At 41.9% G+C, this 27,511-nt stretch overlaps 1 protein-coding gene across 5 annotated transcripts in view; it reads right to left on the bottom strand.

Annotated features, from left to right (window-relative positions):
* SPTBN1 (spectrin beta, non-erythrocytic 1) overlaps window positions 1-27,511 on the bottom strand; it is a 130,840-nt gene that overhangs the window by 54,355 nt on the left and 48,974 nt on the right. The window contains exon 1 of one of the 5 annotated variants that reach the window (XM_051615813.1): window positions 19,250-19,816. The exons of the other annotated variants lie outside the window; for them this stretch is intronic. Within the exon in view, the coding sequence (XP_051471773.1) occupies window positions 19,250-19,358 (109 nt within the window). The 5' untranslated portion in view covers window positions 19,359-19,816. Of the gene's footprint in view, window positions 1-19,249; window positions 19,817-27,511 lie in introns of those variants that run through there. 5 annotated transcript variants of the gene reach the window in all.

Raw genomic sequence — 27,511 nt, 5'->3', positions numbered from 1 at the left:
TGGCCTTGAACACTTCCAGGGATGGGGCAGCCACAGCTTCTCTGGGCAACCTGGGCCAGGGTCTCATCACCCTCACAGGAAAGAATTTCTTCCTAATGTCTCATCTAACTGTCCCCTCTTTCAGTCTGAAAACCTTCCCATTCATCCTATCACCCCATGCCCTCTGCTACACACAGAGCCTCCTGTCAGCTCTCCACACACATCTGAGCAACTTAATTGCTGTAGCTGTTCATGGCTTTCCTTTTTTCCCATCTTGCCTCCTCTCCCTTGATTCCCAGCAAGAACGTCCAAAAACCATAAGATTCCTGGCTGCCCAGTGCAGCCTCCAGCCCTGTGGGAAAACCCTGCAGCCCCACGTGAGAGCCAGGCTCCCACCTGCTCATTGCCAGCTTTTGTGGACAACCGGTGACTTCTCTGAGAAAAATGCCACCAGACTGACACAGCAGCTCTTTCCATCTCCTAATGGGCTGGTCACCCAAGAAGGCCACTCTTCATCAGGCACTTGGCAGATGCGGAGCACAGCTCTAATTCCTTGCTGACACAAGGAGCAAGCCCCCGCATCGCTTCACTCCTCCTGCGCTGCCATAACGTGGGAAAGCAAAACCAGCCCGTTTGGAAAGCTGTGTGGCTGGGGTTAGTCGTGTTAAAACCTCTCCTGATTATTTCTACATGGTGTTTCACAATGACTGCAGGTTTTTGCAATGCTGTTACCAACCCTTTCAAACTGATTAACTGTATTTTTCTGGCCTGGGGTTTCAGGTTAAAACATGCACAGAATTAAAAACAATGGATTTTAGTTTCAGAGAAAGCATCCATACAGAAAGGCAGCACTCACAGCTCTGACAATTTGTCTAAGTACACAGCTATGACTCTTTTCATGTGCAGCACTGAGTAAAAACCTACGCACTAAGAGCCAGGTGCATCCATGAGTGATGATACCAGGGATTTAACTTCAGCGATGGGCCCTAAAGCACTACTTAGGAATCTCATGTGATCTTTTTGACAAATGTCCTTCATGCTTTTAAAAACGCAGTTCTAGATTTTGAAGATTAATTAAACTAGAGGATATGGGTGGAGCTCCAAGTGTCCCACAGCTTGTGAAAACATTTGTTTCCCAAGGGTAAAGAGAAATGCATAACATGCAAAACATGCACAGCAGGAAAACGGAAACCACTCTAACAGCGGTATTGATAATAGAGAATCCAACTTATCTTGAAGCAACACTGGGAAGGAAATTTCCTTTATACGGAAGCCCCCCCGACAATTCTACTAGCATACAGCAGCTTGCAAACTCCAGCTCTCTGATAGTGATAAATCAAGGATGGACTTTGTTTAGGAATTTAGTAAATAAACTGGAGTTTGTACACTGAAATTCACATAAACCAGGGCTGGAGGGGATCACAAGCAGGCCTCTAGAACTACAGTCACTTCTTCCTCTACTAATTGCATGAGAAAAAAATCCCAACAAAAATGTAGTCAACTTTCTGAAAGACCAGTGTCAGTTGTTGAATCCCCAGAGCGGAACGGTGGGAGGGAGGTCACACAGACCACCGTCCCTCTGTCACACACTCAGCTCCACTGACTGAACTCAATAGGGCTGTGCCAGAAGAATGGGGAATTTGCCTTAATAACTGGCCTGGAAAAGGCAGGGCAGCAAAAGCCAGCTGAGAGAAACGTGGGCCCCCATGACCCCCGTGCTGCTCCCACACGTCAGAAAGCGCCTCCAGCCACAGGCCTTTCGCACAAGCGCAGCACTGACCGCAGCTGTAGCAAAGGTTACCTGGGCAGCCGCCTGTTTTTTAAAAGCAGCTCAAAGATAATCTGCTCCTTTCCAGACTAGTCAAACCACATTTTTGACAAACTGACCTTGAATCCGTTTCAAACTGAATAGCAAAGACGTTTGGCACGCACTTGCTGCCAGCCCAGCACAGGTAAAACAACTTTCAGAGTCCAACAACTCCTGCCAAGGCCTCTGCACCTGATCCGATGAACAGCCAAGAGGGTGCTCTCAAAGGACCTGAAAGGCTACTGAAGGAAACAGGGAAATTAGAGCACAAAAGGGAAGGTGAAAGGAGCACTGTGTGCACAGCTGCCCTGGGTTGGCCCAGCCTTTGGAACACTGAAATTCCCTGCCGAGCTCAGTTGGCGGGCAGCTTGCTCTGTGCGTGGTCAGTGTTTGCGGATCCCTGTTTTGGGACCACAGAATTGTCAAGAGTTGGAAGATATACCTCAAACAAGGCAAATTAAGGATGAATTTTAATGCCAAACTCCAAAAGCTCTGTCACCTACAGGTTTTCACGCTGAAAGTAACTTTTCCAGCTTAAAATTATTGTTTTTTCCCTATAGCAACACCAGCAGTCAATGCACACCCTACATGAAGCGTTGCTAAACGCACTGACTCAGAGATCAGCTGAGCCTTGCTCCAGGCACACCACTGCTGCTGATATTCCATACCCACAGCTTCCCAGAACTCCCCAGATCAAGGCCGAGGTTAACCATACAGAGAGAAAACAGAGCTTCCTTTCATGGGACAATGTTCCCATTACTGTAGACTTTCAGGGTGCAGGATATCACTATGTTTTCTCATAGATGTGAGGATACGGAGTTAAACAGCCAGTAATAATCACAGTTTCACAAATTCCAGCCATGCTTGAAAGTTCTTAAGTTGAGAAAGATGCCTGAAAGAATGGCAGATCAGGTTCTGGGACCAGAATGTTGTGGCCAAACAAGATTTTATCAGGAAACAACATGAACGCATGTACTACAATAATCTTCACCATGTGTTATAGTAACAGAAGAGCAATACTGAGCATGAAAAAAGCACCTCTGTATTTCTGTACCAGATCAGCTGAGGAGAGAAACATCTGCTCGAGTAAGCACTCAAAAAGTGATGGCCTTTCCACATGGTTCCAGCACACGCTATATTAGTATGTGTGGCAGTAAGAAGCCCAGAGAGAGCAACACATAAGCAGGCACAGAGAGGCTATATTAAAATATACTAGAATTGATCAACAGGGAAGAAAATTATGGAAGGAGGAAGGAACAGCCAGCCAGGAGGAGCACTATTAGGTGTCTGTAGAGAAAAGCAAATTTAATTACTTTCTCTTAACATTCAAGCGTCCCATGACTATCTCTCCTTTAGCAGTAAAGCAATAAAACTGAACAGTGGATACTGCTTTTCTCCAGCTGCAAGTAACAGGTCAGGACTGAAAAGAGGGGTTGATGAAAATGGAAATGAATTAATTTAATGTAGAAAACAGAAGTCCCTAATTCAAACATACAGAAGCAAGCAACAACCTAGAATGAAAGCTGCAGGAAGTCAAGCTTTTATTGAGAACATAACATGTGGGTCCAATGCTTGGAAACAACAGGTGAACTGTCCTTCACTTTTACTGTTTTGCAGACAATTTAACATGGAGGAATGACTGCAGCTGATGGTTTTGATGCAAGCAGGATATATTTGTTATGGTTATTTTATGGCATAAAGTAATCTGTGGTGTGTCTTCCCCATCAAAAATTGTGAGATTATGCCAAAACTCTTACATGCTCAAACATGACTTAGACAAGCACTTGAATGCCAACGTGAAAGATGACAAAGCAACAAGGTGATTCAGTTCATGCTGTGTTAAGCTGGTGATTTTCATTAGGAGCAAAATCCTTGCTGCTTTTCTGATTCTGCTACACAGAGACTATTGTTCACAAGTCAGGGGTGTGTTCAACAATCCATTCTCTTTTACTAGGAATCACCAGCCAGCTTCTAAATCCTATTAAATATCTACCCTTCTCTGCTAAACATTACAGCATGTGACTACTTTCACTGCTGAAAAATGCTGTGAAAAGAAAAAAGGGAAAGCTACATAATATGGCATGTGGAAAAAACAATTCTGCTGCTTTCTCTCATTGATATCACTAAACCCTCACTCACACAATAAAATGACGCATAGAACAATGTCCAGTAGCCAGCCAAGCGTTACAGGGTGTGGAAGGGCAGGTCCCTTCATTGTCTTTATTTTTACACAGAGTTTATGACATTTTGGTGTCAGCAATACAAAAATAAACCTCCTGAAAGTCAGCTTCAGATTCATGTATAATTATTATGCTAATCTGCAAAAAGTTGCTGGGAAGTCTCCCTCAGCAAATAAATGAAACATAAAAGCCATCCAAGTTTAACAGACTGAAACTGGTGGAAGAACTCAGCCTATTTTTTTCTTTAATTATTTAATTTTTTTAAATCTGAAGACAAAGATGACATCTTAAAGCAGATTTAGAGAGAATATGTGTCCAGCTCTCCCTACACTGGTGCTTGCTTAACTACAGGTAAACTGGAATGCAAAATTGTGTAAATATCTCCCACATCAGACCAGCTCCTGCAATGGTAAACACAGCCCATTCCATAACCATTAACCATTCCACTTTTTTTCCTGGTACTCTAGGATACCACCTGACTTCTTGTTTTTCTGTATGAAAGGCAAAGCAGCTACAGAAATACAACCTTTCTAGGGGATGATTAAAATGGTTTAACACTTCTAGGTGCTGCTCTTGGAAACACCTACACCCATCGTTTTCAGCTTTAAACACCATCATCTGCCCTGGTTTCAAGATAACTGCTCACATTATTGAAGTCCACTATGAGAAAAATGTTCAAGGAATGTATTTGGAGAAAGATGTTACAAAACCATTTTTTACAGCAAACTAACAAAAGTACAGTTGAATAAAGGAATAACTATGGCCTAATGAGTGTGCAGTATAGAGTTCAAATAGACATCCTTAAAAAATACCTCAGTGCTGTGGGCATTTAGCATAAAACGACACAAATGCCTTATGGCTAATTTGACATTTATGGTTTACAGTTGTTGCCATTTTTTCTCTTTGCATGAGACAAATCACTTAATGAAAAGGAGCATGGAAAAAGCATCGGCCCGTCCCAGGACACTGCCTGTGGAATTCACACAGAAGAACAATGAAAACCTGAGGTCACTGCACTATTTCAAGTACACACAATCTTGTGGGGTCTTTCCAGTTTCCTTTAAAAAACATCATGAGCATAATGCATGGAAGTGCCTGGGTTTTTTGGATGGGGGGCACTGCTGTTATTTTCCACACTTGCCCAAAGCTCTGTCTGATTAGCATGGGCAAGGTTTGGCACAGGCGGAGAACACGACAGGTACCTGCAAGCTCTGTCCTACTTCTTCTTGTGTTCAGCAAACCCAGCAGAATGAAAGTTTTGCAGTGGGTTCCCACTTGTCTAAAGGAGGGAAAATAATGGTAGGAAGGAGGAGGTGTGGGGTTTTTTTATGATTGCTGTTGTTATCTTTTCCTGTCAGCACTCCTCCCTCTCCTCTGCAGTTGCAGGTAATGCAACAGTTCTCACACAAGACTACTAATGATCTGCTATTTCTGCAAAACAACTATGTGAACAGACCGGCATCCTCCTTGTCTGGGTATTTGGAAATACAAAATTGTAACAGTTAAACAGAGATGAGTCAGTAAGGGATGGGGCATCAGGACTCAGCACTCCCCATGAAGACAGCAAAATGGATGCACGCACCACCCCAGTGGAAGCAGACCTGCTGGTGGTGCAAGGCTGGATGCACCAAGCAAGGGAAATTCTGCTGGGATATCAATAAGAAAGCTGTCACTGTGAGGGTGTTCAGACACTACAGCTCCCACAGAGGCTGTGGGATCTCCATTCTTAAGGATATTCAAATCTCAACAGGACAAATCCTTAAGCAACCTCATGTAACATTCAAGTTCACCCTGCTTTAAGAAGGGGTGCTGAACCAAATAAACTCCTTTTTTAACATAAAGTATTCTGCGATTCTATGAATTTTAGCAAGCTTAAACAAGAACAGGCCAGAAGACTGAACTGCTACTCTTCCTACAGAATCCCATAAAGGGATTTCAGAGAGTTGTGGGATCTCTTCTTTCATCTGAGGCACAAGTTGAGATATTACAGGGAGAGAAAGTAAAAACTGTTATGTTTTGACCATGTTTCTTTAGAAACTCATTTCAATCACAAGAATACATGGAAGATATGTCAAACCTTTGTTGGTTTCATGTTTAAATCTAATTTCACTTTAATGAAAAGCATGAATAGAAAATAAATAAATCTATGATGAATGCATTTAATCCTTTCAAAATATTAAATCTTGGTGCAAAGTGATGTTATCATTATAATTAATTGCTGTTAAATTATAATTTTCATTACCACAGAGATGTTTTAAATGGAAGAACAGATATTTAAACAACCACTGTGTTGATCAGGGATTAATAATAACAGCTGATTCCATAGCCTTGCTGAATAATGTGTTTAGTTCACCCAGTTTCCATGGTCACATAACAATTTACTCTTGTTAACTGCATGCTGTATTGTAGAGTTAGACACTCTACACTGTACTGACAGGTTGGTGAATAAAAGCAATAATGCCACAGGTAAACCAGGCCATGGCTCAGCAAGCCTGAGATCTAAACGAAATCCCAAAGGTGAAAGCTGAATGAGTAACAGCAATGAAAATACTGCAGATTACAACAAAAATTACTTGTATAACTGAAGTAACATGCCATTACTTCTAATAAGGGAGTTTAAAAAAATGAATTTTAATGAGATTTGAAACAAACTGCTAATAAGAAGCATTAGAGGAAAAATCCCTAATCTTCTCTGGCTCTAATCTGCAAACCCATCATGCAGAGCTCCAGCTGAAGTCCTGGAGTTGTCTTCAGACTGGCAGAACTGATGCCTTCACCTGTTCACTTGCTTAAGAAGAGCTACAGAAAACTGAACCACAATGTAAACACACACACACATTCCAACCAGACACTCTGTGTATTAAAATTATTTTTTAAGAAATCCACGTGGTAATTAAAAGAAATAGTAATAAAAAATCTCTCTTCCCATGCCATACCTGCTTTCTTGGGACTTCAGAAGTACAAACAAGTTGCAAATACATTATAATTCCTCACCTCAAAATTTTCCTGCTGGTCTGTTTGATTACAATCCAAAGGTCATTTACAGATCTGCTTTTGTGGGACAATGTGGCAGGTTTAAGCAAAATCATTTTAGCCTTTGAAATTATGCAAGAGTGGGCAAGAAAGATACCTTTCCAGCACAGTATTTCCTGCCCATGCAATAACTTTCAAAGCAGTACCAGAAAAAAAAACAACACTCTTTGTTTTAAATTCTTGAAGATCTCTCCCAGATTTAAAAGATGACACAAATTTGAAGGAATTAGCTGGGTAAAATTATACTGTAAACACCTTAAATATGTATCTGCATCCAGAAACATCACTTGTTTTTCTAGTCTTGAAAGTGGATTTGTAAGTTGCACTGATTGTGCAATGCATCGACAATGGAACCTGAAAAGCTCTATATGGCTACAAAGGTGGGGCTTCTGTCAAAGCTATCCATGAGAGTTGCCAATAATTTACATTCACTTTCTTTAATTTTTAGCACACAGAGAAAATTAAGTGCCAAAAATCATTAGCTCAGCATAATCAATGTAAGAAGCACACACACACTCTTGATGAAAGTAATTTCACTGATGCCTCCTTAATCACACTGCATGTAGGCTCTGTACTCTGGGCTTTCCCCTCCCTCAAAACATGAAACATTGCTGTGACTATGAAATATGGCAATTAATAAAGGAAACTGTTGAAAGCTAAGTGCCTGATTAATGATCCTGAGTGTCTGTTGATGTGATATTAATGCCATTAAAAAATAATTCAGATATTGGTTAAGCACAGAATTATTTGCCTTACATATGTGAACGGGCTCTTTGAGTTACGCTATTTGTGTGCTTATATACATCTTACACACCTTCGTAGCCAAATCACACAGATACACATTTACACAGGCATGAAAATGCATTTATTACATCTTACAGAGATTGTGTGTGCCTTTTTGTGTGACCCTGAAGCCTGAGATGTAACAGCTCATTGTTTTTCAGGTCTCCAAACTTACGAGCGCATTTCAGCCTACCTCAAATTCACAAGATGCTCATGCATTAGAAGAAGCTCCATGAATACACCAATATGAAGTCCACAGTGACCCACCGCTGGTGCCAGGGAAATGCTTTTAAACTTGGAAGCAGGAGCTAAACAAGAAGGGAGAGCTGGCTTATATAGCACAGAAAACAAAAGGTGTTCTGGCATTAGGTAGTTCACAAACTTACACTTGAAAACTGCTGGGAACTGGTTGGGATCGGCCACATTCCCAGAGACTGGAGGAGAGGGAAAGGACAGTCCTGTTCCAAGCCCACTGGAACAGACACTGCAGAGATGACACCATCTTGTCCAGCCATTTTAGGCATACACATGGGGGAAAAGTCTGCTCTCAGCTGCTGTTCTAGTCTGTGTTGCTACAACCGGCAGGCGCAGGTTCCAGACCTGCCACACCCAGCTTGGAGAGAGCAGCTTTCCCAGAGCCAGTGTAGAACTACACTCCATCCCTATGGAGGATGCCACTACCAGGACCTGTTGAATGGCTAGAGATTTTCCATATTGTGTGTCCTTAAGTGCTGTCTGTTCTCCAGAGCAACTTGTGACTGCTTTTACGTAGACAAAAAGCACATGCAGCAAGGAACTGGATGGAAGGCGGCTGGCCCCAGGCACAGAGGACACGTAAGAATCTTTAAAGTGGCACCGAGCATCATCAGCATTAATATGCTGGCAAGTATCAGCACAGCTCACCTGTTAGGATCCAGTGTTCCAGTAAATCAGTAGTTATATCTTGGGGATTGTATAATATCAGGCATCATTATTAACATATTTACTCTGGGAGAGAGATAGAAACATGGAACAATATATAAGCAGCAACAGATGTATGGAAAAAATGTGTCATAACCTCCATGTCTCGCTCTGTGAACTCCTTCCATAAGGACTCAGGGAACAGCTATTAACAGTCATGTCCAGATACAGCCTGCACAGCATCTGCTATTCAAGGCTGCTGGATTATCAGTGCACCTGTAGAAGTGACAGTGGCCAGGATGTCAACTAGGGAACAGCCAGGAAACTGTCTACAGGCATTGCTGATTTTCTAAAACAACTTCCTTGAGCTAGAATGGAGCACACCTTCACGTAACCAGGTGAGGTCATGAGGATGAAACACAACTCATACCACACAGGGTGAACAAAGCCTGCAAAGTCATACATAGGGGACAGGGTACAATTCATCTCTGAGGAACAACACAAGACACTAAGTTAGACATCAGGAAGAAATTTGCCACCAGGAGGGTAGTGAGGCGCTGGAACAGGTTGCCTAGGGAGGCTGTTGATGCCACCTCCCTGGAGATGTTTAAAGCCAAGTTGGATGAGGTCTTGTGCAGCCTGGTCTACTGTGAGGTGTTCCTGCTCATCGCAGAGGGGTTGGAACCTGACGATCTTTAAACCATTTTATGAGTCAAAGGTAGGGTTAACCCAAATTATTAAACTCCCCATACATGAGAATAGCAGAAAGGTCCTAAGTTCAGAACACAACCAACATCTGTTATTTCTAGACACCTCCTGTATTTATTCAGAAACCTACTTGATTGCCATCAAATAATGGCTATCAGTCATGTTACATTGCCATCAAAGTACAGTCACATCTGCAATTCCAGAGCAGCCTCTCTCATTATACTGCTAGACAATCCCAAAAAGACGAAAAGAGGAACACACCCTGAAAAAAATGGCCACTGCACTACCAGAGTTAGTCTAGTTTCCCTGGAAATAATTGTGGAAAGACACTAAATTAAATGCAGAATTAATTATTACCCAAAGCAAACCATAGTTAGTTGAGTGCAGATGAGACAGCCATGTTTTCACTTTCCTTTTTCCCTGAAAACAACTCATATTCAGATCATATTTTCAAGAAATGTAAACATTGCCTGGACAAAATCAGCAGTAAGAACTGGACTTTTGGGGCATTTGTTTTTTTTGAAGGAGAAGGCTGAACCCAACAAACAGCTTCACTGTGGAGAATCTCAAACCAAAGACGAGTTATTATTTGAGAAGAATGAAGGAACAGGCCGGGATCTGAGAGACAAAATCCCAACAGCGAGTCCCTTGGCACTCTACTGTTGTACAATTTTGTTGCCTTTAACAGGGCTGCTTTGGTTCAGGTTATCTGAGAAGTGGGCTCTGCACACTGACTAATTTTCTGACGAGTTTGCTGAGCCATTAAGTTCAATTTAGGTATCTTTATAAAACCATAGGGTTTTTTTCCAAGAAAAATCTGGGCAGCCAGCATTTATTTGGTTCAGATAAACTCTTAAATCTGTTTGTAATGACACATTGTTCTGTTTAATCTTTGCAGGCATAAGGTCACCCCTTGCTTGTGATTAGAATGCTGCAGTAAGATAATTTTTGAACCCTGCCACCATGCTTTCTTCATTGTGTCTTTGGTGACAGCCATAGCTTTGGTCAACAGCTATTCTACCTGAAAACTCAGCTTTGATAGAACTAACACAGACAAGAGAACTTAAAGGAACCAACCCCCAAACCAAAACAATGCTCAGAAACATATGCCTGGCCATTTTGACCATATCTGAGGCAGAGATGTTTGCAGTCTCTGCAAGGGACAACAAATGCAATTCCATTTGGGACGACATTTCTGTTTGCTAACATAGCAAGAATTCAAAACCTGCGAATAAGAAGTCATACTTATGGCCTCCTGTCTCCCTCAACAAATCCTAATACAGTTTTACTAAAAACAGTGAAGTGCATTCTACCAGTTATCTGCTAAAAGAAAACTGATCCTGTCCAGTGTAAGTTTGTCATGTACGTGCAACTGGGACTGTGATTTCCTGAGTTTCGGCTCCTGTTTTTTAGGAGCCAAACTTGACTGAACATGGAATTATCCATAATCCCAGTTATCTTGTGAAAAGGCCACTCAGGAATGCCAGATCTTTCACAAGACCTTTGACAAGCCATGGGCATGGCCCCTAGACTATGCCACAGTTGACTGCCAGCCTGTCTGCTCAACTGCACTGTTCCCCTCCAAAACTGAAGGGCCTTTTCTTTAAGCTTCTTTCTAAGTGAAACAGTGGGGCATTCAGCACAGCTACGAGACTGGTTAATATTAGTTTGGCTACAGTAGTTCTCTACCAACAAAGGAGGCTCTCAGCCTGGGGTACCCTCATTCCAGCAGCAAGTGCACAAGGTCTTTTGTGTTAACATGGGCTCTCCCAGCCATCATGACTGTAGTCTCCAAAAGTCACAAGCATGAGTCTTTTCTCCTCTGAAAGAAAAGCAAGGATTCAGCTACATGCATTTTTGGGAGCAGCAAGCAATTTTAGACTCACGTGCCCTCCTTGATTACATTCAGTCTATTACACAGGACAGAAGGGCCAGAATTGCTGTGGGTGCTAGCCATGTGCAGTATGTGAATGAAATTCCACGTCCAAAGCTGAGTTAGAGTAAGGCCCTCCTCCCCAAAGCTCCCCTTCTCCCATCATGCACATATCCTCTGCTTCCACAAGCCAGGCTACCACCTTGTTCTTGTTGTACTGAATTTCAGGACTGCTGGAATGTAGAGTAAACCCCAAGTTCCTTACTCTCTCCAGGAGTGACCCTTTACTCCAAAAGGACTAATTTTTAGTTGGGATGGGAGTTGTTTGCCTGATATTTACTAAATAATCTTCTTCCTCAGAGTCATTACGTCACTTGACTTGGACAGCGACAGTGGGAAAAGGATTGTTACCTGCCAGCCCAAGATACGAACTTCCAAATGAAATTCCAGATTTGATTTTTTGTGGGAAGAGAAAAATAAATTCTGAACTATCTTATTTATTTTAGTCTATCTGCTTCACCACAACATTTTAAGTTAGCCGAGCAATTCCCAAAATTGGTTTGCCAGTTTTCCCAAACATGTCTATTCAATGAAGAGAATTCATTTGTACATAAGAAAAATCTCATTGTCATACCCTGCGACTTAATAGCTGATACCTAATACTTCTTAATTCAACTTTAATTGGAATAAAAGGACATTCTGAACTGTTAGTAATAAAATATTCTTTCAATTAATTCTTACATGAAGTTCAGGCTCTGAGCAGAAAGGGTGCACCCCCTGTCCTGCACTGGGATATCACCAAAGAGTAGTTCAGGACAGAGAACAGGAAACAGAGACTTTGTGAATCACGTTGCAAATCTGTACGTTTATTTTCTTCACCATTTATCCTTAGATTAGGTAGCATTTCATCATTGTAATAGCCAAAGTATGCACCCAACAGAAAACAGAAAGAGAAAAAAAAAATAAAGGAGGAAATCACAAAACAGATTTGAGAAAGAGCTCAGGAATGAAAACCTACCATTGCTCTGGCTTTTTATCACCACTTTCATCTAGTCCATAGGTTGTGTTTTGCTTTGTTTTTATTGCCCTACTTTCCACAGAAGTTAATGGCAAAACCCACTATCAATTTGAATTGAGTTCTTGGATAGGAAAAATATTTTGCATAGGTGCCTGTGCTCCTGTGTGGTTACAAAATGCCTATGAAACATGAAGATGGTCCAGGGCATTGAGCTTACTTGAGACGTGCAATGCAGAAACACCAAAGGGCCAGTTCCTGTGCTAGCACAAACGGCTGCGTTTCCAGTTTTGCAGAGCTATGGGGATTTACCCCAGCTAAGGACATCACACAAATCATTTTACTGTTCTAACTCTGGCAACAAATCATCCCCAGGGTATTCAGAATACCCTACTGTCCCATGGGAAAATACCAGCTTACAAGCTTTGTTTACTCCACGATTTCAGAGCCACAAAAGTGCACCTGAATTGCCTTTTTTAAAACAAAATTGTTCCAGAGCCTAGAGATTTCTGTTTAAAATTAAGTTTCTTATACACACAGTTAAAAAAATATAGTACAAACATAAACTAAATAGAAACTGAAGAGAACAGACTACAAAAACCCTGAGGCAACAACTCAGAGTTGTGAATTTTCACAGTTATTTCAGTGAGGAGCTAAATCCAATTTAAACGTTTGCTTTTTCAACTGTATCAACACTGGCCATATTAGCAGAAATACCTTACCCTGTGGTCTTTTAACTTGCCTTCTGTATCTTCACAAGTACCAACACCTACACTGAAAAAAGGTAAATTTCTGGAAATTTTGAAGACATAAAAGCAATTTCAAAGCTTTTTGAAAGAGAAAGCAGGATTTGCAACAAAATGTTGTCTTCAGTAGCTATGGGATTATCAAAATCCTGTTTATTTCTCTAACAATGAGAAATTTCTTAGTACTCATTTAATCTTGAGCCATGGTATCAGTTTATCTAGCAGACAAGAAGGAGCTGCCACGCTGTACTGAGTTGCCCTTTAAAACAGGAAAAATACAAAACAAAGTTAGACTATTTCTCACTGTTCATTCTGAAAGAAAGTCTTTCACAAGAACTTTCTGCTACGTTTTCCTAAAAAACTAGTAACCAGTTTTGCAGGGTTGATTGTTGTGGTTGTTTTTTGTTTTTAATATCAGGACTGAGAAAGAATTCCAGTGAAAGTTTTGAAGGCTTTTTTTCAAGTTCCTGGGTGGCTCTGAAGTTTACCCTTCATAGGTAAAACTACTCAAGAACCTTCTGTAAAACGTTTTTCCATGGGTTTGCTATAGATCACCTAGTCAAAAAAAATTAAAAAATGTGGAGGCCAAGTTAGTTTATGTGTAATAAAATTAACAGACAACATATGTGGTCACTAAACATGGCTTTCACTTCTGACTCTACTCACTTCATCAGTCCCTGTCCACAGGAAGGGCAAGAAACACAGATTCCCCGTCCTGCTGCAATATTTAGGACTAGGAATAAATAATGGTGTCTGTGCATCATTCCACAATTTCTACAACGGAATTATAGACTTTTACTTCTGGAAAGGGCAGAAATTATAGATAAGGTAGTGCTGAATAGCCTTGTCTAACTGCAATTCTCTGTATCATTTCTGAGCTACAAAAGGATGTTCAAAGTGTTTAAATTTGCCCAGTTGGTTTTATAAGTATACAAATACGAGTCCTAGCATACAAATGTCCATGTTAATGAAGAACCTGGACATGTTAGTTACAACACTTACCAAGTCACTTCCTCCGAGTTAAATCCCTAAATTATATATTCCATTAGTTAGCAAGATATTTTTTTTTTTAATAACCTATACGTTTGAAATACTTCTAGACAGACGAAGACTTTCACCAATATTCAGCTACCATCTTTGTTACGGATGGCTAAGATGCCCTAAAACTGAGCCTACCTTTCAGATAAGTTTGCATTAATCTTTACATGGGAAAGAATAAGGGCCAACATCTCACAGAAATGTACATTCAAAACACAGTGACTGAGATCACTTAAAAACTCTTTGCAAATCTGGCAAGGCTTTTCAACTGTTTAGCTGGGGCTTAGGTGTTCACCAAAGCCAGATGACTGCACTATGCTGTGACACATGCAGCCTTTGGGACAGTTGCAGGCAGCAGAAAAATTGAGCAAAATTTGCCACAACTGTATGAATATATTTGCAACTTCAGTGGATCTGAGAGGTTGGGGGGGGGGGGATCCATGTAAACCAGACACATTTAATCTACAATGAAATTCAGCCTTCCTCATTTCACCTTTAACAGGAATTACCATGACAAGAAACGCCAGTGACCAATTTGGTAGACAAAGTAGGATGTCCTTCAGTTCGGTAATCACTGCCTGTAGCTATGCAGGTCACTGCTCACAGGAGCCCCAAATCCTTTAAAAGGTAAACCTAGCAACAAGGAAGACTTTCAAAAGGCACCCACATACCTTCAGAGGATCCTGGGGGTGGCAGATGTCCCTGCCCTAGCACAGGACAGCACTTCAGCAACTCCTGCAGACTTTGGGAGCTGCCTGCTTACCCTTGGCAGGAATTTGTGGATAAAAAATTTCTTGCAGGAAAAACTGTGGAGAAGCCCTGCTTCAGAACAGAAATACAGGAAAATATTCCCACCGTTCTGCAGTGTGGATGGGAACCAATCTATGCATACAGATCCCTGCATTATCAAAGCAAACTACCACTGATCACTTAAAAATCTATTTTTATCTGTGCCTCTTTTTATGTCAAACTGGAGTCCAGAGCAAACCCATTCAGGTCACTGCAGATCATAGGAGCTCCCTGCTGAAGGACACTGCTATCAGAGCAGTTTCTTGCCCCAGATACCAAAGATACTTGGAAGATTGCAGTGTATTTCCTTGTGCAGGCAGTGCAGTGTAGCCACAGTCAGGGTTTCATCACCATGAAACAGTTCAGAACTGATATGAAGCCGGCTTAAACACCTCTGATGGGAGAGACAGCTCACCTTTCCAACAGGCTTTTTCCAGAGGTCACTGTATTAGCTGTCAAGTTTTTCAAACCTTACTATTTCTAACATGGCTCAAAAGTAGTAGTAAAATAATACCAAAAATAGAGTATTAATGCATAAAAATATAATATAAATATAAATTAAAATAAATATAAAACAAAATTTCCACCCAGGCAGCCTGGTCACTTAAACACATCAGGCACCCACTAAAAATGACCAGTTTCCAATCTGAAATGCAACATTTAAAAAATATAAACAAAATGGAAATGTAAAATGAAGCAGGGTACATCACAGAGCTCCTGTGAAAGCTGCCTTTCCTCTGGGCATTTATCAGGAGCACAAATCTAGCTCACCCCCAGCCCCCAAGGACTTTGCCTTTGTAATTACCATTGGGAATTTCACACGTAGGGCACAGCCTTAGAGCCAAGGCCCAGCTTTCCAATTACTCTGCAGGAGCTGATAAAGTCACCAAGCCACTAAGTGCCAGAAATGTGAATAAATCCCACACTGTCCTGTCAACCAGGTGGAAAGGAGCCCGTAGGCAGTGCTGACAGCCATTTCTCTGGGCTGGTGATGGCCTTCCAGTGGCACTGACTCTCCCTGGCCTGCCCTGGGGAAGGTGATGGAGCCGCAGGGATCTCATTCCGAATTCCAGACTTGAATTAACTCTTCCTGCCAAATCTTACGGCTGCACCAAGCCAATTCATAGGCTTCTGCCCCATTCGTGCAGTACAGGTGACAGCCTTCGTTTAGAATTAGAACTTCTCTGATCTGCTTTCCATTTAATTCCTCGACTGAGCAGGGCAAATTTTCTGCCCTAGTGTACCCTGCACAAGCTACACAGCAACAGGTTCTCCACAAACAAGTTTTGGGGCCCTGTCTTTACTTGCAGAGAGCTACTCTAGCCCTGCAACATGATCCCTTCCTACCAAACAAGTGGCCCTGAGAACCAAAACTCCACACCTAAGTTTAAGATGATAGCAACCACTGATACTATCTCTCACTTATCATTCCAGAACTGGGCGAACTAACCATAATAAGAACTTACTGAAACTTAATAAAGGAAACACAACTTGCTAAAGCGTTTTTCTCCCCACACCTGTGCTGACATTCTCGCCAGGATACGGACTAAGTATGCTTAACTTCTCGATTGTCACACACAAGACTCCAGGGTTTCCTTTGACACAAAGACCACCTGGAGTCCGTAGCAGCAGTGTCTTCTGCCTCATCCTGCTTCACTCTGGCCCAGGGAGGAAACAGGAACTGAGATCTCCTGCAAGGTGACTCTTCCCAGTCTGGCTCCTTCCATGTAGACCCACAACTTATCCTGGCTTCACACCCCAGTGGGGCAGGGCTGGAAAATCTGCTTTAAATTGAACAAGCTTCCTTACAATCATCACTTCAAGGCATTTAAAAGAGGTGAAATGTAGGAGTGTCTTTGTGATCACTTGCAACCTGCACTTCCTTTGTCCCTAGGATTTTGGGGCAGAATTAGGATGGCTCTTCTTCTAATGTAAAGCTGCCAGTGCTAAAGCTAATGTACTGTCTTCTCTTAGGAAAGAGGAGATCAGAGAGAGTTGTCCTCTACTCATTTCTGCTTTGTACAGGGCCTGAACACTTGCTCTGTGTTATTTTAGTCAAAACAATATGCTGCTAAGGGTTTTTAATGAGGAAAACTCCCAAGATTCACTAAATCTGAACAGGACCTTGCTAGAATCCAGTACAAAGCTGTGCAATCACATGAAAACTTCAGGAACTGTGAAAAATGAGGGCAAATTCAGTGTGGAGGAACACGGTAGCCCTGTATGTTGCTCATACTGGTGTTGCCCTAGAGAGCTGTTCTACCAGAGGCAAGAGGGGTGAAAGACAAGGTAGGCAAACACAAAATTAAAAAGGCAAGAAAGCTTCAAAAGGGTTGTTTGATTTTTTTCTTTACCAGAGACTGAAGGTATGAAACATCTGCTCTTATTTGTATACCTCCATGGTGAAATAGGTAAAAACCATGATAAATTTGTAATTTAAAAATACTACAATATTCAGCTCATCTCTGCTGGGTCTGAATCCAGATGCACTGAGCGCTGCCCAGTGCCACAGAACACCCAATGTTTCCACCAGAGCCTTCTGTGAAGGGAACAAGAACCACCAGAAAATTTTGTAACTACAAATAAATGGCTTTTTAGATATTCTTCAAACAAAGAGTCATTAATCCAAGGAAAGACACCCCTCTGTCAGCAGAGTTAAGCCACTCCCTTTACAGCACACATTTTGTATGGTTCTTGAGCATTTCATGGTGCATAATTGAAAAACCTTTCCTGCACCTAAGCTCCACCCTGAACAAGATCATTGCAGCACACTTTTTCAAGTCTGCCTGCCTTCTCTGCAATGTGAGAGGTCCCTCCTTAAACTTGCAGAAGAATTCGCTGCAGTTTATCTCTTTTGTTAGAGGAAATTGCAGTACATTTGGGGAGAGCATTGCAATTTATTTTTTTTTTTAAGTCAACACAGTGCATTCCACTGGAGGGAAAACTCACTTTCTGTGCTTTCAACACTGCGGTCTGCTTTCCTCTTTCAGTGTGATGTAAACACACAGATAATGGATTCCTGAAGCAGTGACCCTGAAAATGATAAAATCTGCCTTCTTTAGACTGCTAACTTAACCAGCAAAGAACAAGGCGTAAGCCAGTATTTTTTTTTCCCGTGCCACAAACTCACCTCGTTCTTTTCAAACAAGTACCGCAGCCTAAGATCTGACAGATGTCCAAGATAAAGCCTCTAATATATTCCCTCATGTGCAAGTTTGGAGCCTAGATTTTCCATGCCTTGCCTGAGGAATGTCTATGCTGCCAGTGTTTAAGATGCTGTCATTTTATCTTACTACCTCCAGCACGCAGCCATTACTGTGAGCCAGTTTACAAGATAAACAAAGTACTATGAATGAAAGATACTTTTTTTCCTCCCTCCTTAAGCCAGCAAATAGGAACATTCTTTGCACTAACCAGGCTCTTCCTCCTTCTCTGACAGGAACCACAGGACCACACTTGTGGCACAGACAGAGTAAAATAAGAAACATGCACAGAAGGGCTGAACTTCCCTGTACTCGGGCTGCTCTGGGATTATTTACCGAGTCACATGGATGTAGAGGAGGAGGAGGTTTGGTTTTGGTTAATTTTTTTTTATTATTTTGAAACTGCAATGGCAGAGTTCATTCATCCCTGGGACATGCCTTACACAGAGAAAGAGCAGAGCTTGTTTCACCCTGTCTGAGGTAGAAAGTTGCTGGGCACAACCCTCCTCCTCCTCTGCCCTGCTAACAGTCTGGGTTTCCAGCACAGGTCAGAGGCCTACCCTTTAGAGAGTGCCCGACTGTTCCCCACAAGAAATGCCTGTTTTCTCACACATTAAGGGAAGACATTAAAGGGCATTCTCCCTGACTTAATATAAAATGAAAACAATTGGGAATGTTAAAGTACATGAACGCTTTCTCAGAGATCTTCTACAACATGAGCAAGGTAATTCGTTTGGAAATTATGCAGCTGGTCTTCATTTGAAGAAGTTAAGCCACCCACCTTTACAAGAGGTACACAGGGAGTTAGAAAGGACTCTGGCACTCTGAACTGCACCCAAACAAAGCTAGGATTTTAGGATTAATTTCCAGAGCTATGACTGCACTTTATTTAAGTACAAAACAAACAGAAAGACCACTTCCTCACTCTCCCTCTAACTGTTTTAAGCAACTTGGTCTGGGTTAGTCCTAATCTGTAATGCTGGACACGGATCTTTATGCCGTGTAATAATGAGGACACCTTCAGAGAGGTAAAAGCCACGCAGTATCTCTCAAAAGAACACAAAGCTTTTTCCTACAGCACCACTTTTGGCCTCTCTCACGAACACCTTGATGCAATGAGAACAAGCCCGGACTAACATATTTACAGGGATCATGTCATAGCAACACCTACAGAGAAGAACCAGCACAGGCTTACCTTGTAACTGCTTGAATCTTCCTTCTAACTGATTATAGTTATACGGCACCTGAGCTGCATATCCTGGGGACAATGGCCCGGGCATACTGGTTGATTTTTGTAATTCCATTTACAGGTAACACAGGGATACGATGAACTGCAGCATAAAGGAACCACAGGTTTCTCTACCACATATCCAAGTAAATCCCAGCTTCCTCGGTAGTTTTGCTTCAGTCCCTAGCGAAAAGGCTCTCGCTGAGCCCTAAGTAAACAACAGCTTCGGTTCAAAATCCAGCAGTGCGGGTTGGCGGTGAGTTGTCTGTGACCGAGTCAACCTGAGAGAACTATGAGGGGGGTTTTTTTGTTTGCTTGCTTTTTGTTATTTTTCTTTTTCTTTCTTTCCTTCCCCCCCCCACCCAGTTCCACTACAGGCAACTTTCAAGCGCTGGAATCTGGTTTTGAACGCTTGCCTGCCTCTGTCGGAACGAAATCAAAGAAAAGGCAGCCCGCGGTGCAGCCCCAGAGCCCAGGCAGCGTGGAGCCGGGCGCTGCCGCCCCTGCCAGCGCTCCCCGGAGCCGCGCACACCTCAGACCTTCCTGCTGGTTTGTAATATAACCAGCAGCCGCCCGGGCGCGGGCTGATGTCACTTGATTACCATAGAGCACGATGGAGGAAACGGAGGCTGTACCAAGGGCGAAGGGGCGGCGGAGCACGGGAAAAAGCGAGACGGCTCATGCGAGGCTGCAGCCCGCTCTTCCGCCCGCTGCAGCCCGCGCCGGCCCGGGGCGACAAGGGGACACGGCGCCCAGGTGGCAGCGGGGTCCCCAGCCCTTCGCTCCCTGCCCCGTGCCGCGGCCGCGGCCGACGGTGGTATCTTCCTGAGCCAAGCCGGTGGAATTACAATCTTTTGTTAAGAGCCTCATGTAACGGAAAAGTCTCAGATTACTATCACACGAAAAGGAGAGCACTTCTCTTTATTTATCTGCGAGACCGGCCGCTTGAAAAAGTAACACACACACACACAGAAGCGCTCGTTCGGTGCTTAGTGACAGGCGAGGAGGGGACACGGAAGGATGTACACTCCAGCACCCTGGGAACAAACGAAAGCTTTGTGAAAAGGTTCTTTAAGCAGCCAATTCCTATCACTTCGGTTTAGGTCGCTCGTCTATATTGAGGACTTTGACATCTCCTCTGCATGTGGCTCCTTGCTTGTTTATCAGAGCGCTGGGTACTACTCCAAGATGAATGGGTGTCTGGCCCCTGCCCTGGCAGGGGAGGGCTGTAAGGTAAAGAAGGATGCCTGGCCTCTGGCTGGCACCTTAATACCCTGCAGCAGCTGGGCTGAGTACTAGAAGGCAGCTCCTGCAGATGGTATGAGACAGAGCATGTCAGTTTTCCTTCAGGGGCACGTGCTCCCAGCCCTCACTTATTCGTAAGTGAAATTAAAAGGTCAAATCCACATTCATATTCTCAGTGTGCAGCATTTGCCTGTTCATTCTTATAAACTGCTGATAATGTTCACTCGATTTTTTTTTTCTTTTTTTTTCTTCGTCCATTTCCAAATTCCTTTCCAATGGAATTCGTGTTCTCTTTTCCTCCCACTCAGTCCCCTCATTAAACATTTCAAAATGTTGCCTTTGTTTTGATACTGTTGTTTCACAAGTTTTAGTCATATAGAAATTTATGTGAGGACAATTTCTGTGGGAGCTCAGTCCACTCCCACGGACTTGCTGCAGCCTCCCAGCTCCTGCTAGGCCTAAGGTGGAAAATCAACCAGCCTCTACCAACACAAACATGCAACAAGTCCAACCATGAACACTGTAAATTAAGGGGAAAGTGATAGAACTCAACACTTCCCAACTGAAGCTGGGGTTTCCACACACAGGGGCTGTTAAAAATGCCCAGTGCATTGCTCTCGAGGTCATAAATACACTTATAATATTTATGGTTTTTAACTATACTGTTTTACTTAAAACAACAACATCACCCTAGTCCAGAGTTGCTTATTACCTTGATACAGAAGGGCTTTTACTAGCATATTTCAGTGAACCCCTTTATTTCAATATTAGCTGCATTTAGACAAGACCTTTGGTACAACAGCAGACCTCAAGTAGATCCTGAAACATTTTTTAAGATTGGCCTTCAATTTTCCCAGCACTATCTACACTTGGCCACTACAGATTTTACACTACAAGCCAGGTTTTACAGTGTCAGGGACAAAAGTGATTGTCTGCAGGGGCAGCTAAAACACTTTCATGTTTGCAAGGCAAAGGTGGGGGGAGGGGGGGCTTGAGGAAGCACCTGCACTGCTCTCCAGACAACAATGTGCTGGTGTGGCACAGAGAGTCCCCTGCTCTGGCTAAACCTTTCCTTGATAATCCCAGCTGTCCCTCCAGCCCACTGGGACCCTCAGACTATGGTTGTGGCTCTGGGATTTCCAGGCTAGGGTGGGAGGAAAGAAGGGCAACACAAAAAATACATAAGGCTCCAAAATTTACAAAGGAAGAGAGCTTGGCAAACCAAGACGTTAATATACAAATGCAAACTGCCCCCAAAGTTCATGGAGCACGTTTTACCCAGCGCACAAGTACGGGCTTATTTCCGCCACAAATTTTTTTCCTGCAGCTTTCCACCAACAGCAGCTTTTGCCTGACCTATGTTATAATTAACCGAAACCCTTCCCCTGGAGAGCAGGCAGGTAGCCAGGCCCTACCTGCAGGCATATCAACTCATTACTGTCCCACCTTGAGCAAACAGGTGTTGCTATGTGAGCTCAGAAGGTAAAACTAAAGTCCAAGTGACTGACAAGAGAGCTGGGGTGTTTTTAACACCATGAAGGCCACAAATCAGGAGCCAGAAAGTTTTCGACAGCTGAAAGTCTTCCCAGCACGTTTGGCAGGTGACACACTAATGCATGCAGCCATTAATAAAAATATTAAAAAGTAAAATATCACAAAACCAAAACATTAGAGCTAAAAATAATAATTTGGCTTTGACCCACGTGTAACACAGACTGGCTTCCCCCACCCTGTCATAAAACATTAACAACACATACATGAATTTAGACTTCAGATTGTTCCCTGGGGGACAGCTGAATCTGGTAAGCTTAAGATTTCCAAATAAATACTGAAAATAATGAAGCTAGTGTTTGGAGTTTTTTTGTCCATGTCCCCTTTCTGTCCTCCTCATTTCTGGCCTGCCAGTAGCACTAAATGCTACCTTAAAAAGAGAAGGAATGGCAGCAGGTTTGGAGCAGTGCAGGTTAGCAGCAAGCAGGGGGAAAAGCTGAGGGAAAGGGGAATAATTTGTGTTTATTTATTTAAGCTTGTTTTGTTCAAGGTCTGAAAAACAGAGACACAAGGCCCTAACACATTTTTGAGAACTCGGCAGCCCTCACTGTGAAATTTCAACCTCATTTTTAGCTGCCATCCAGGCTGGCATTTGGGCTGAACAACAGGTCCCCAAGCAACAGATGTGACAGACTTTCTGATGGTATCAGTGCCCAGGGACTAGGATGGCCAGGTGCTGCTGACTCATCTGCCAAGAGATTACTGCTGCTCAGCTGGGCCTCAGCTTGCATTTTGAAGGCTCTGCTTCAGAGGTTGGTAGTAATTCAGTAGAAAGAGCAAGGCAAAATGGGATCTGCCTGTGTTTGTGAAACTCTACACTGTATGTAGCAAGGCTTCTTAAAAACTTGGGTCACATCAATCCTAATACATTTGCTTGCTGTTGACTCTAAATGAGTAAACTTGAGATGTTAACTGCTGCTATGAAACAATGCATCAAACTGATCAAAAAGCTCCCACATGCACAAAGGCCTTTTTTGTCCCTGGTTTCTACTTGGTTTTCTGTTTCTCTTTAATTTACTAAATCCTTAACATTAATTAGATAATATGTTATGGAGGGGCATTAATGCCTTAAAGCCATGGATAAGATAACTTTCAAGCACTGGTCCAAGTGTAACTTAGCAAATCAACACAGCTTGAAATTGTCCACGGTGTAATTCATCACTGATTACAGCATTGGAGGAAGGGCCAAATTATACACTAAGTTTAGTATATCGGGGGGTAGGTTGCTGGTTTTGGGTTTTTTCCCCCCTAGCTGTGAAATAATTTTTGCTTGCGTTGTTTGTATTGTACCTCTCTCAAAGTACTTGACTGGTAATGATGCCTTGCATTATTTGTGTACTTGTTCAGAAAATAAAAACACAAGTGATTATCCACTTAACCATAATGGAAGCTGTGACTTAGCTGACATGTTTAGAGCTTTGCAAAGCCTCAAGGAGAACAATAGGTTAATTACGGTAATATTATGAGTGTACAAGTAACATCTGGAGGCAGGTGCTTACCCCTGAACAGAAAAGGATCTGTCTTGGGATCTGTCTTTACGTGGTTCTGAAAATTGCTGCTGAAGTGAATAGGCTTCTACCACAAAGGAAAAAACTAATGTAAGGCCTAATAAAATTACCATCCAAATGCCTCATCATCGGTACTTCTAAGATTGAACAAAACTATTGCTTTTCTTAGCTAAAAGAAAACCCTTCAGAAAAAGCATACTCTCAAAAAAAGGTATAGACAATAAGAAATTCCTGTCCAAGGATGCAGCTCATCACTTTTGCAGAAAACAACTGGCAAGTGCACAATGTTAATATTACTCACACAGCCTTGCTAGAATTGGAATAGCTACTAATTTCCCATCAAACCACTCTACTTTCCACCCTTAAAGTCAACCAATATTTGCTGGCTTTGCTGGGTCAACAATGAAGATCGTACATGCGGTGGACTCAGTGTTCAAAACAAGTCCACCCTCAAAAGACATTCATTTAATTAATACATGGAAAACCAAGAAAGCAATGCAGAAAATGTACCCTGGGTACCATAAAACAAATGCATGCTTTGCACTGTTGTGTCCTGAAATAAAAGATATGACCTTACAACTCCACAAAAGACAATTATCTTTCTAGGGGGAAGCAGAATGCACACCAGAGCTTACAATAATTGCGAATCTGGTTAATCATCACTCTTGTCACTCCTCTTTATTCTTATTTGCTCTTGTAAATTCTCTAGTTGGTGACTAACTAGAAAAAAATTACAAGATAAAAAGGATGATTTATTAATCTAAAATACAACAGAATCACATAACATTTGCTCTGATCCTGACAGAGGGTAAAGTTCTTACATATCCCCTCAGCACCACAGTTAAGAACTGAAAATCCATACTCATGTTTGGTTTTCTTTACTTCTCTGCTGATACTCCCATCTGAACAGCAAAAACAGGATCTCTTCCCTATATATGCAATAGTCAGGAAAGATGGGGTGTTTTTTTTGCTGTGGATTGTTCTAGAATGTAATAGGAAACAGTTATTTTTATCATATTTGACAATTTGCATAACATGAATCCTGAAGAGTTAGCTGGTTTCCCTCCAGTTTATATCTAAGATACTGGAACACACAGAGAAGCAGCCCACACAGAGAGCAGAAATTAGCATGCCAAGTTAATTACCTCTTCTGCAGGTATTAGTGGGAACAGAACCATTCATCTTACAAACCCGCCATTTCCTGCAATGCTTAGAAACTGTCCCAGAAGAAGGTGAAATAGATACAAACAAAACAAGAGATTTTTCTTAAGTAACATTTCAATTTCTAAAAGTATTTCAATTTTTCTATTTAAAGGGGATTTTAAGTCAGTGGCAAACACCAAGATGTTTGGTCCTCTAAGTCCTTTCCAAATATATTCTCTGTGACTCATGTGGACTTGGGAGGACCAACACAATAAAAATGTAAAGGAAAGGGGCAGATTGAAAAAACATAGAAACAACAAGGATCTGTTCTCATCTTCTCCTTTTGTCATGGCCAGGCTGGCCTTCCAGCAGCTCTGCACCGAGTCCCAGGCACAAACCAGTTTGGGGCTCAGGATGAACCTGCAGGTTGTGACGTCTGAGACCAAAGCAGCACAAAACCTTTGGGAATTTTTTCACAAAAGAGGCCAGAATATCAATTTATTACTGAAACTGGGTCAGTTTCACCTGCTTTCAAGGTTTCAGTTTACACAAGTCCCAGATTAACAGGAAAGTTGACATGACTTTTGTAACAGAGTGTCCTTGCTAACTGCAAGAGTGGAACACTTGCCAGGACAGCCCGCAGAAAAGAGCTACAGGAGCCACTGGTGTTTAGCAGGAATCCCATTTGTGGGAGAACCCCAAGTGGGTTATCCTGACCTGCAACACTTCCTGTACTCCATGAACTCATCAAAGCTGGAAAGCCATCCCTGAAACGCTTAGGAGTTCTATTTGTAGCCCACAAAAAGCACTTGGTTTGCTCCCTGACTTACATGAATAACCCTTACAAAGTCTATTAAAATCAAGTATGGTGCAGAAGGACACACCTAACATACTTGCTTTCTGTGAAATTTTGGCATGGAAACACTTCTTGATTTTCATCCAGAAAATTGTTTTTTATGGGTTTTAATGTGCTTTTTTAGAGGCTTGAATTATTTTAATTGCTTCTCCCTACCCCCTTTCCTCCTCTATCTGAATTTAACCTATGTTTATATGCAAGAGACAGAGATTCCCACCCTCCTTTTTCTTTTCTTCTTTTACACTGCTTTCTCTTTTTCCAGTTTGACAATGAACACAGAAGATGCGCTGCTGCTCCACCGTAATTCCTCAGGCATGAAAATTCAATCCCCTGCTACTCCTGAGCAAAATGGAAATTGGGTGGAAACAACAAGCGGAACACACTGATCTTTACGAATCTCCATAAGCCAGAGTATTTATTTCCACTATTTCCCTTGCTTCGCATAGATAGAACAGGAAGCACATAAAATATATTAACGTTCACAAATATATCCCAATTGTGACCAGCCACAGTCACATGTGGTCAGTTTATGGGAGAGAAATAAAGAAGTACCTCTCCACTTTGCCAGTTCCATAACTAGAGGAGCTTGAGCCCCTAAATTAGAAGTTAATTGGACTCCCTACAGAATTTTAGATCCTCTTACACCTAAGCAACCAAGTTCCAGAAAAGCTGAGGTAGTACAGGCTTTGCAGTGTAGTTCATTCAAAAGGAAGGAGAAGGAAAATATTAGGAAGTTTTGGGGAGTTTTTGTTTATTTTTGGTTTGGGTTTGGTTTTTTGTGGGGTTTGGTTGGTTGGTTTCTAAAGAACCATACTACATGTAGAAACATGAGCTGAAAGCCTCACTTTCAAACCCAATATTGGAGAGATATCTTTATGTTTATTTTCAAAAACTTTCATTCACCAAATATCACCCATAAAATTTCCCTGAGAATTGCCTATTTCTGCAAAAAAGCTGTGATTAACAAGTACTAACTGTCTCAAACTTCTGAAGTTATTATACCAGATCACATCACATTATACACAAGTGTAGAATATATGTACAAATACTGTCCACGTTTGACTCTCATTCACCTTAAAAGGCTTAATAACACTTAAGGGAAGTAAAACTTTAAAAAACATCATACACATACAAAATGGTTGGCAAAAAAATAGTGCTTCCATCGCTGCCTAGAATGGTTCAAACCTGTTAGGAAGAACACTAGAAACTAAAAAAGTGGAACTGGGAGGTGATTTTCATCATCCTCTCTACTTGTCTGGTCCTCATCCCTGCTCCTCTTCTTCTTGACTCTTCCCCCATCAAGGCAATTCCTCTCAAGGCAATCTGGGTTTGTCTCTCTCCAGGATATTACCTCCAGATAAGAATCAAACCTCTGATCTGAGAGAATTATTTCATCACTAATCTTTCCCCATTAGCAGAGCTCCAAGGTTAACAGAAATTAGCAAACATTTTTAAATCCCATATTGAATTTCGCTTTGCAGTATGCTCTGCTAGACATTACTTATACTTCAGGGAGCGCTTTTATGCAGTATCCAAGCAACAAATAGAAGGAAAAATGCAAGGCACATTGCAGATTTGGCTGAATAAATAAAATACATACAGAAACATCGCTAGTTAGATGCTAAAAACATGAGAGGAAAACATTCTCTTCAAAAGCATTTTTTTGGGTGGAAAGACTTATTTTAAATGACCAGGTTTTGAAATGCATCATCACTGATAATTTTTTTTTTTAATTGCCATTATTAGCACATAGTGTCTATATACAGTAAGTCCTTTCCATTAAAAACTCAGCAAAATACCTAAAACCAATCTCAATACCTCAATGAAGGATCATAAATAGTTATCCCATGGTTTCTCTGTATTCAATATCCCCAAAGCATTGATTCCAACAGCAAAGAACATGATAGTGTTTTCAGTTTTCAGGTT

Source organism: Apus apus, chromosome 3 (genome assembly GCF_020740795.1).
Source record: "Apus apus isolate bApuApu2 chromosome 3, bApuApu2.pri.cur, whole genome shotgun sequence".
In the NCBI taxonomy this organism is placed as follows: Eukaryota; Metazoa; Chordata; class Aves; order Apodiformes; family Apodidae; genus Apus; species Apus apus.
Note: the sequence above shows the minus strand (reverse complement) of the source record. Positions and strands in the feature narration are given on the sequence as shown.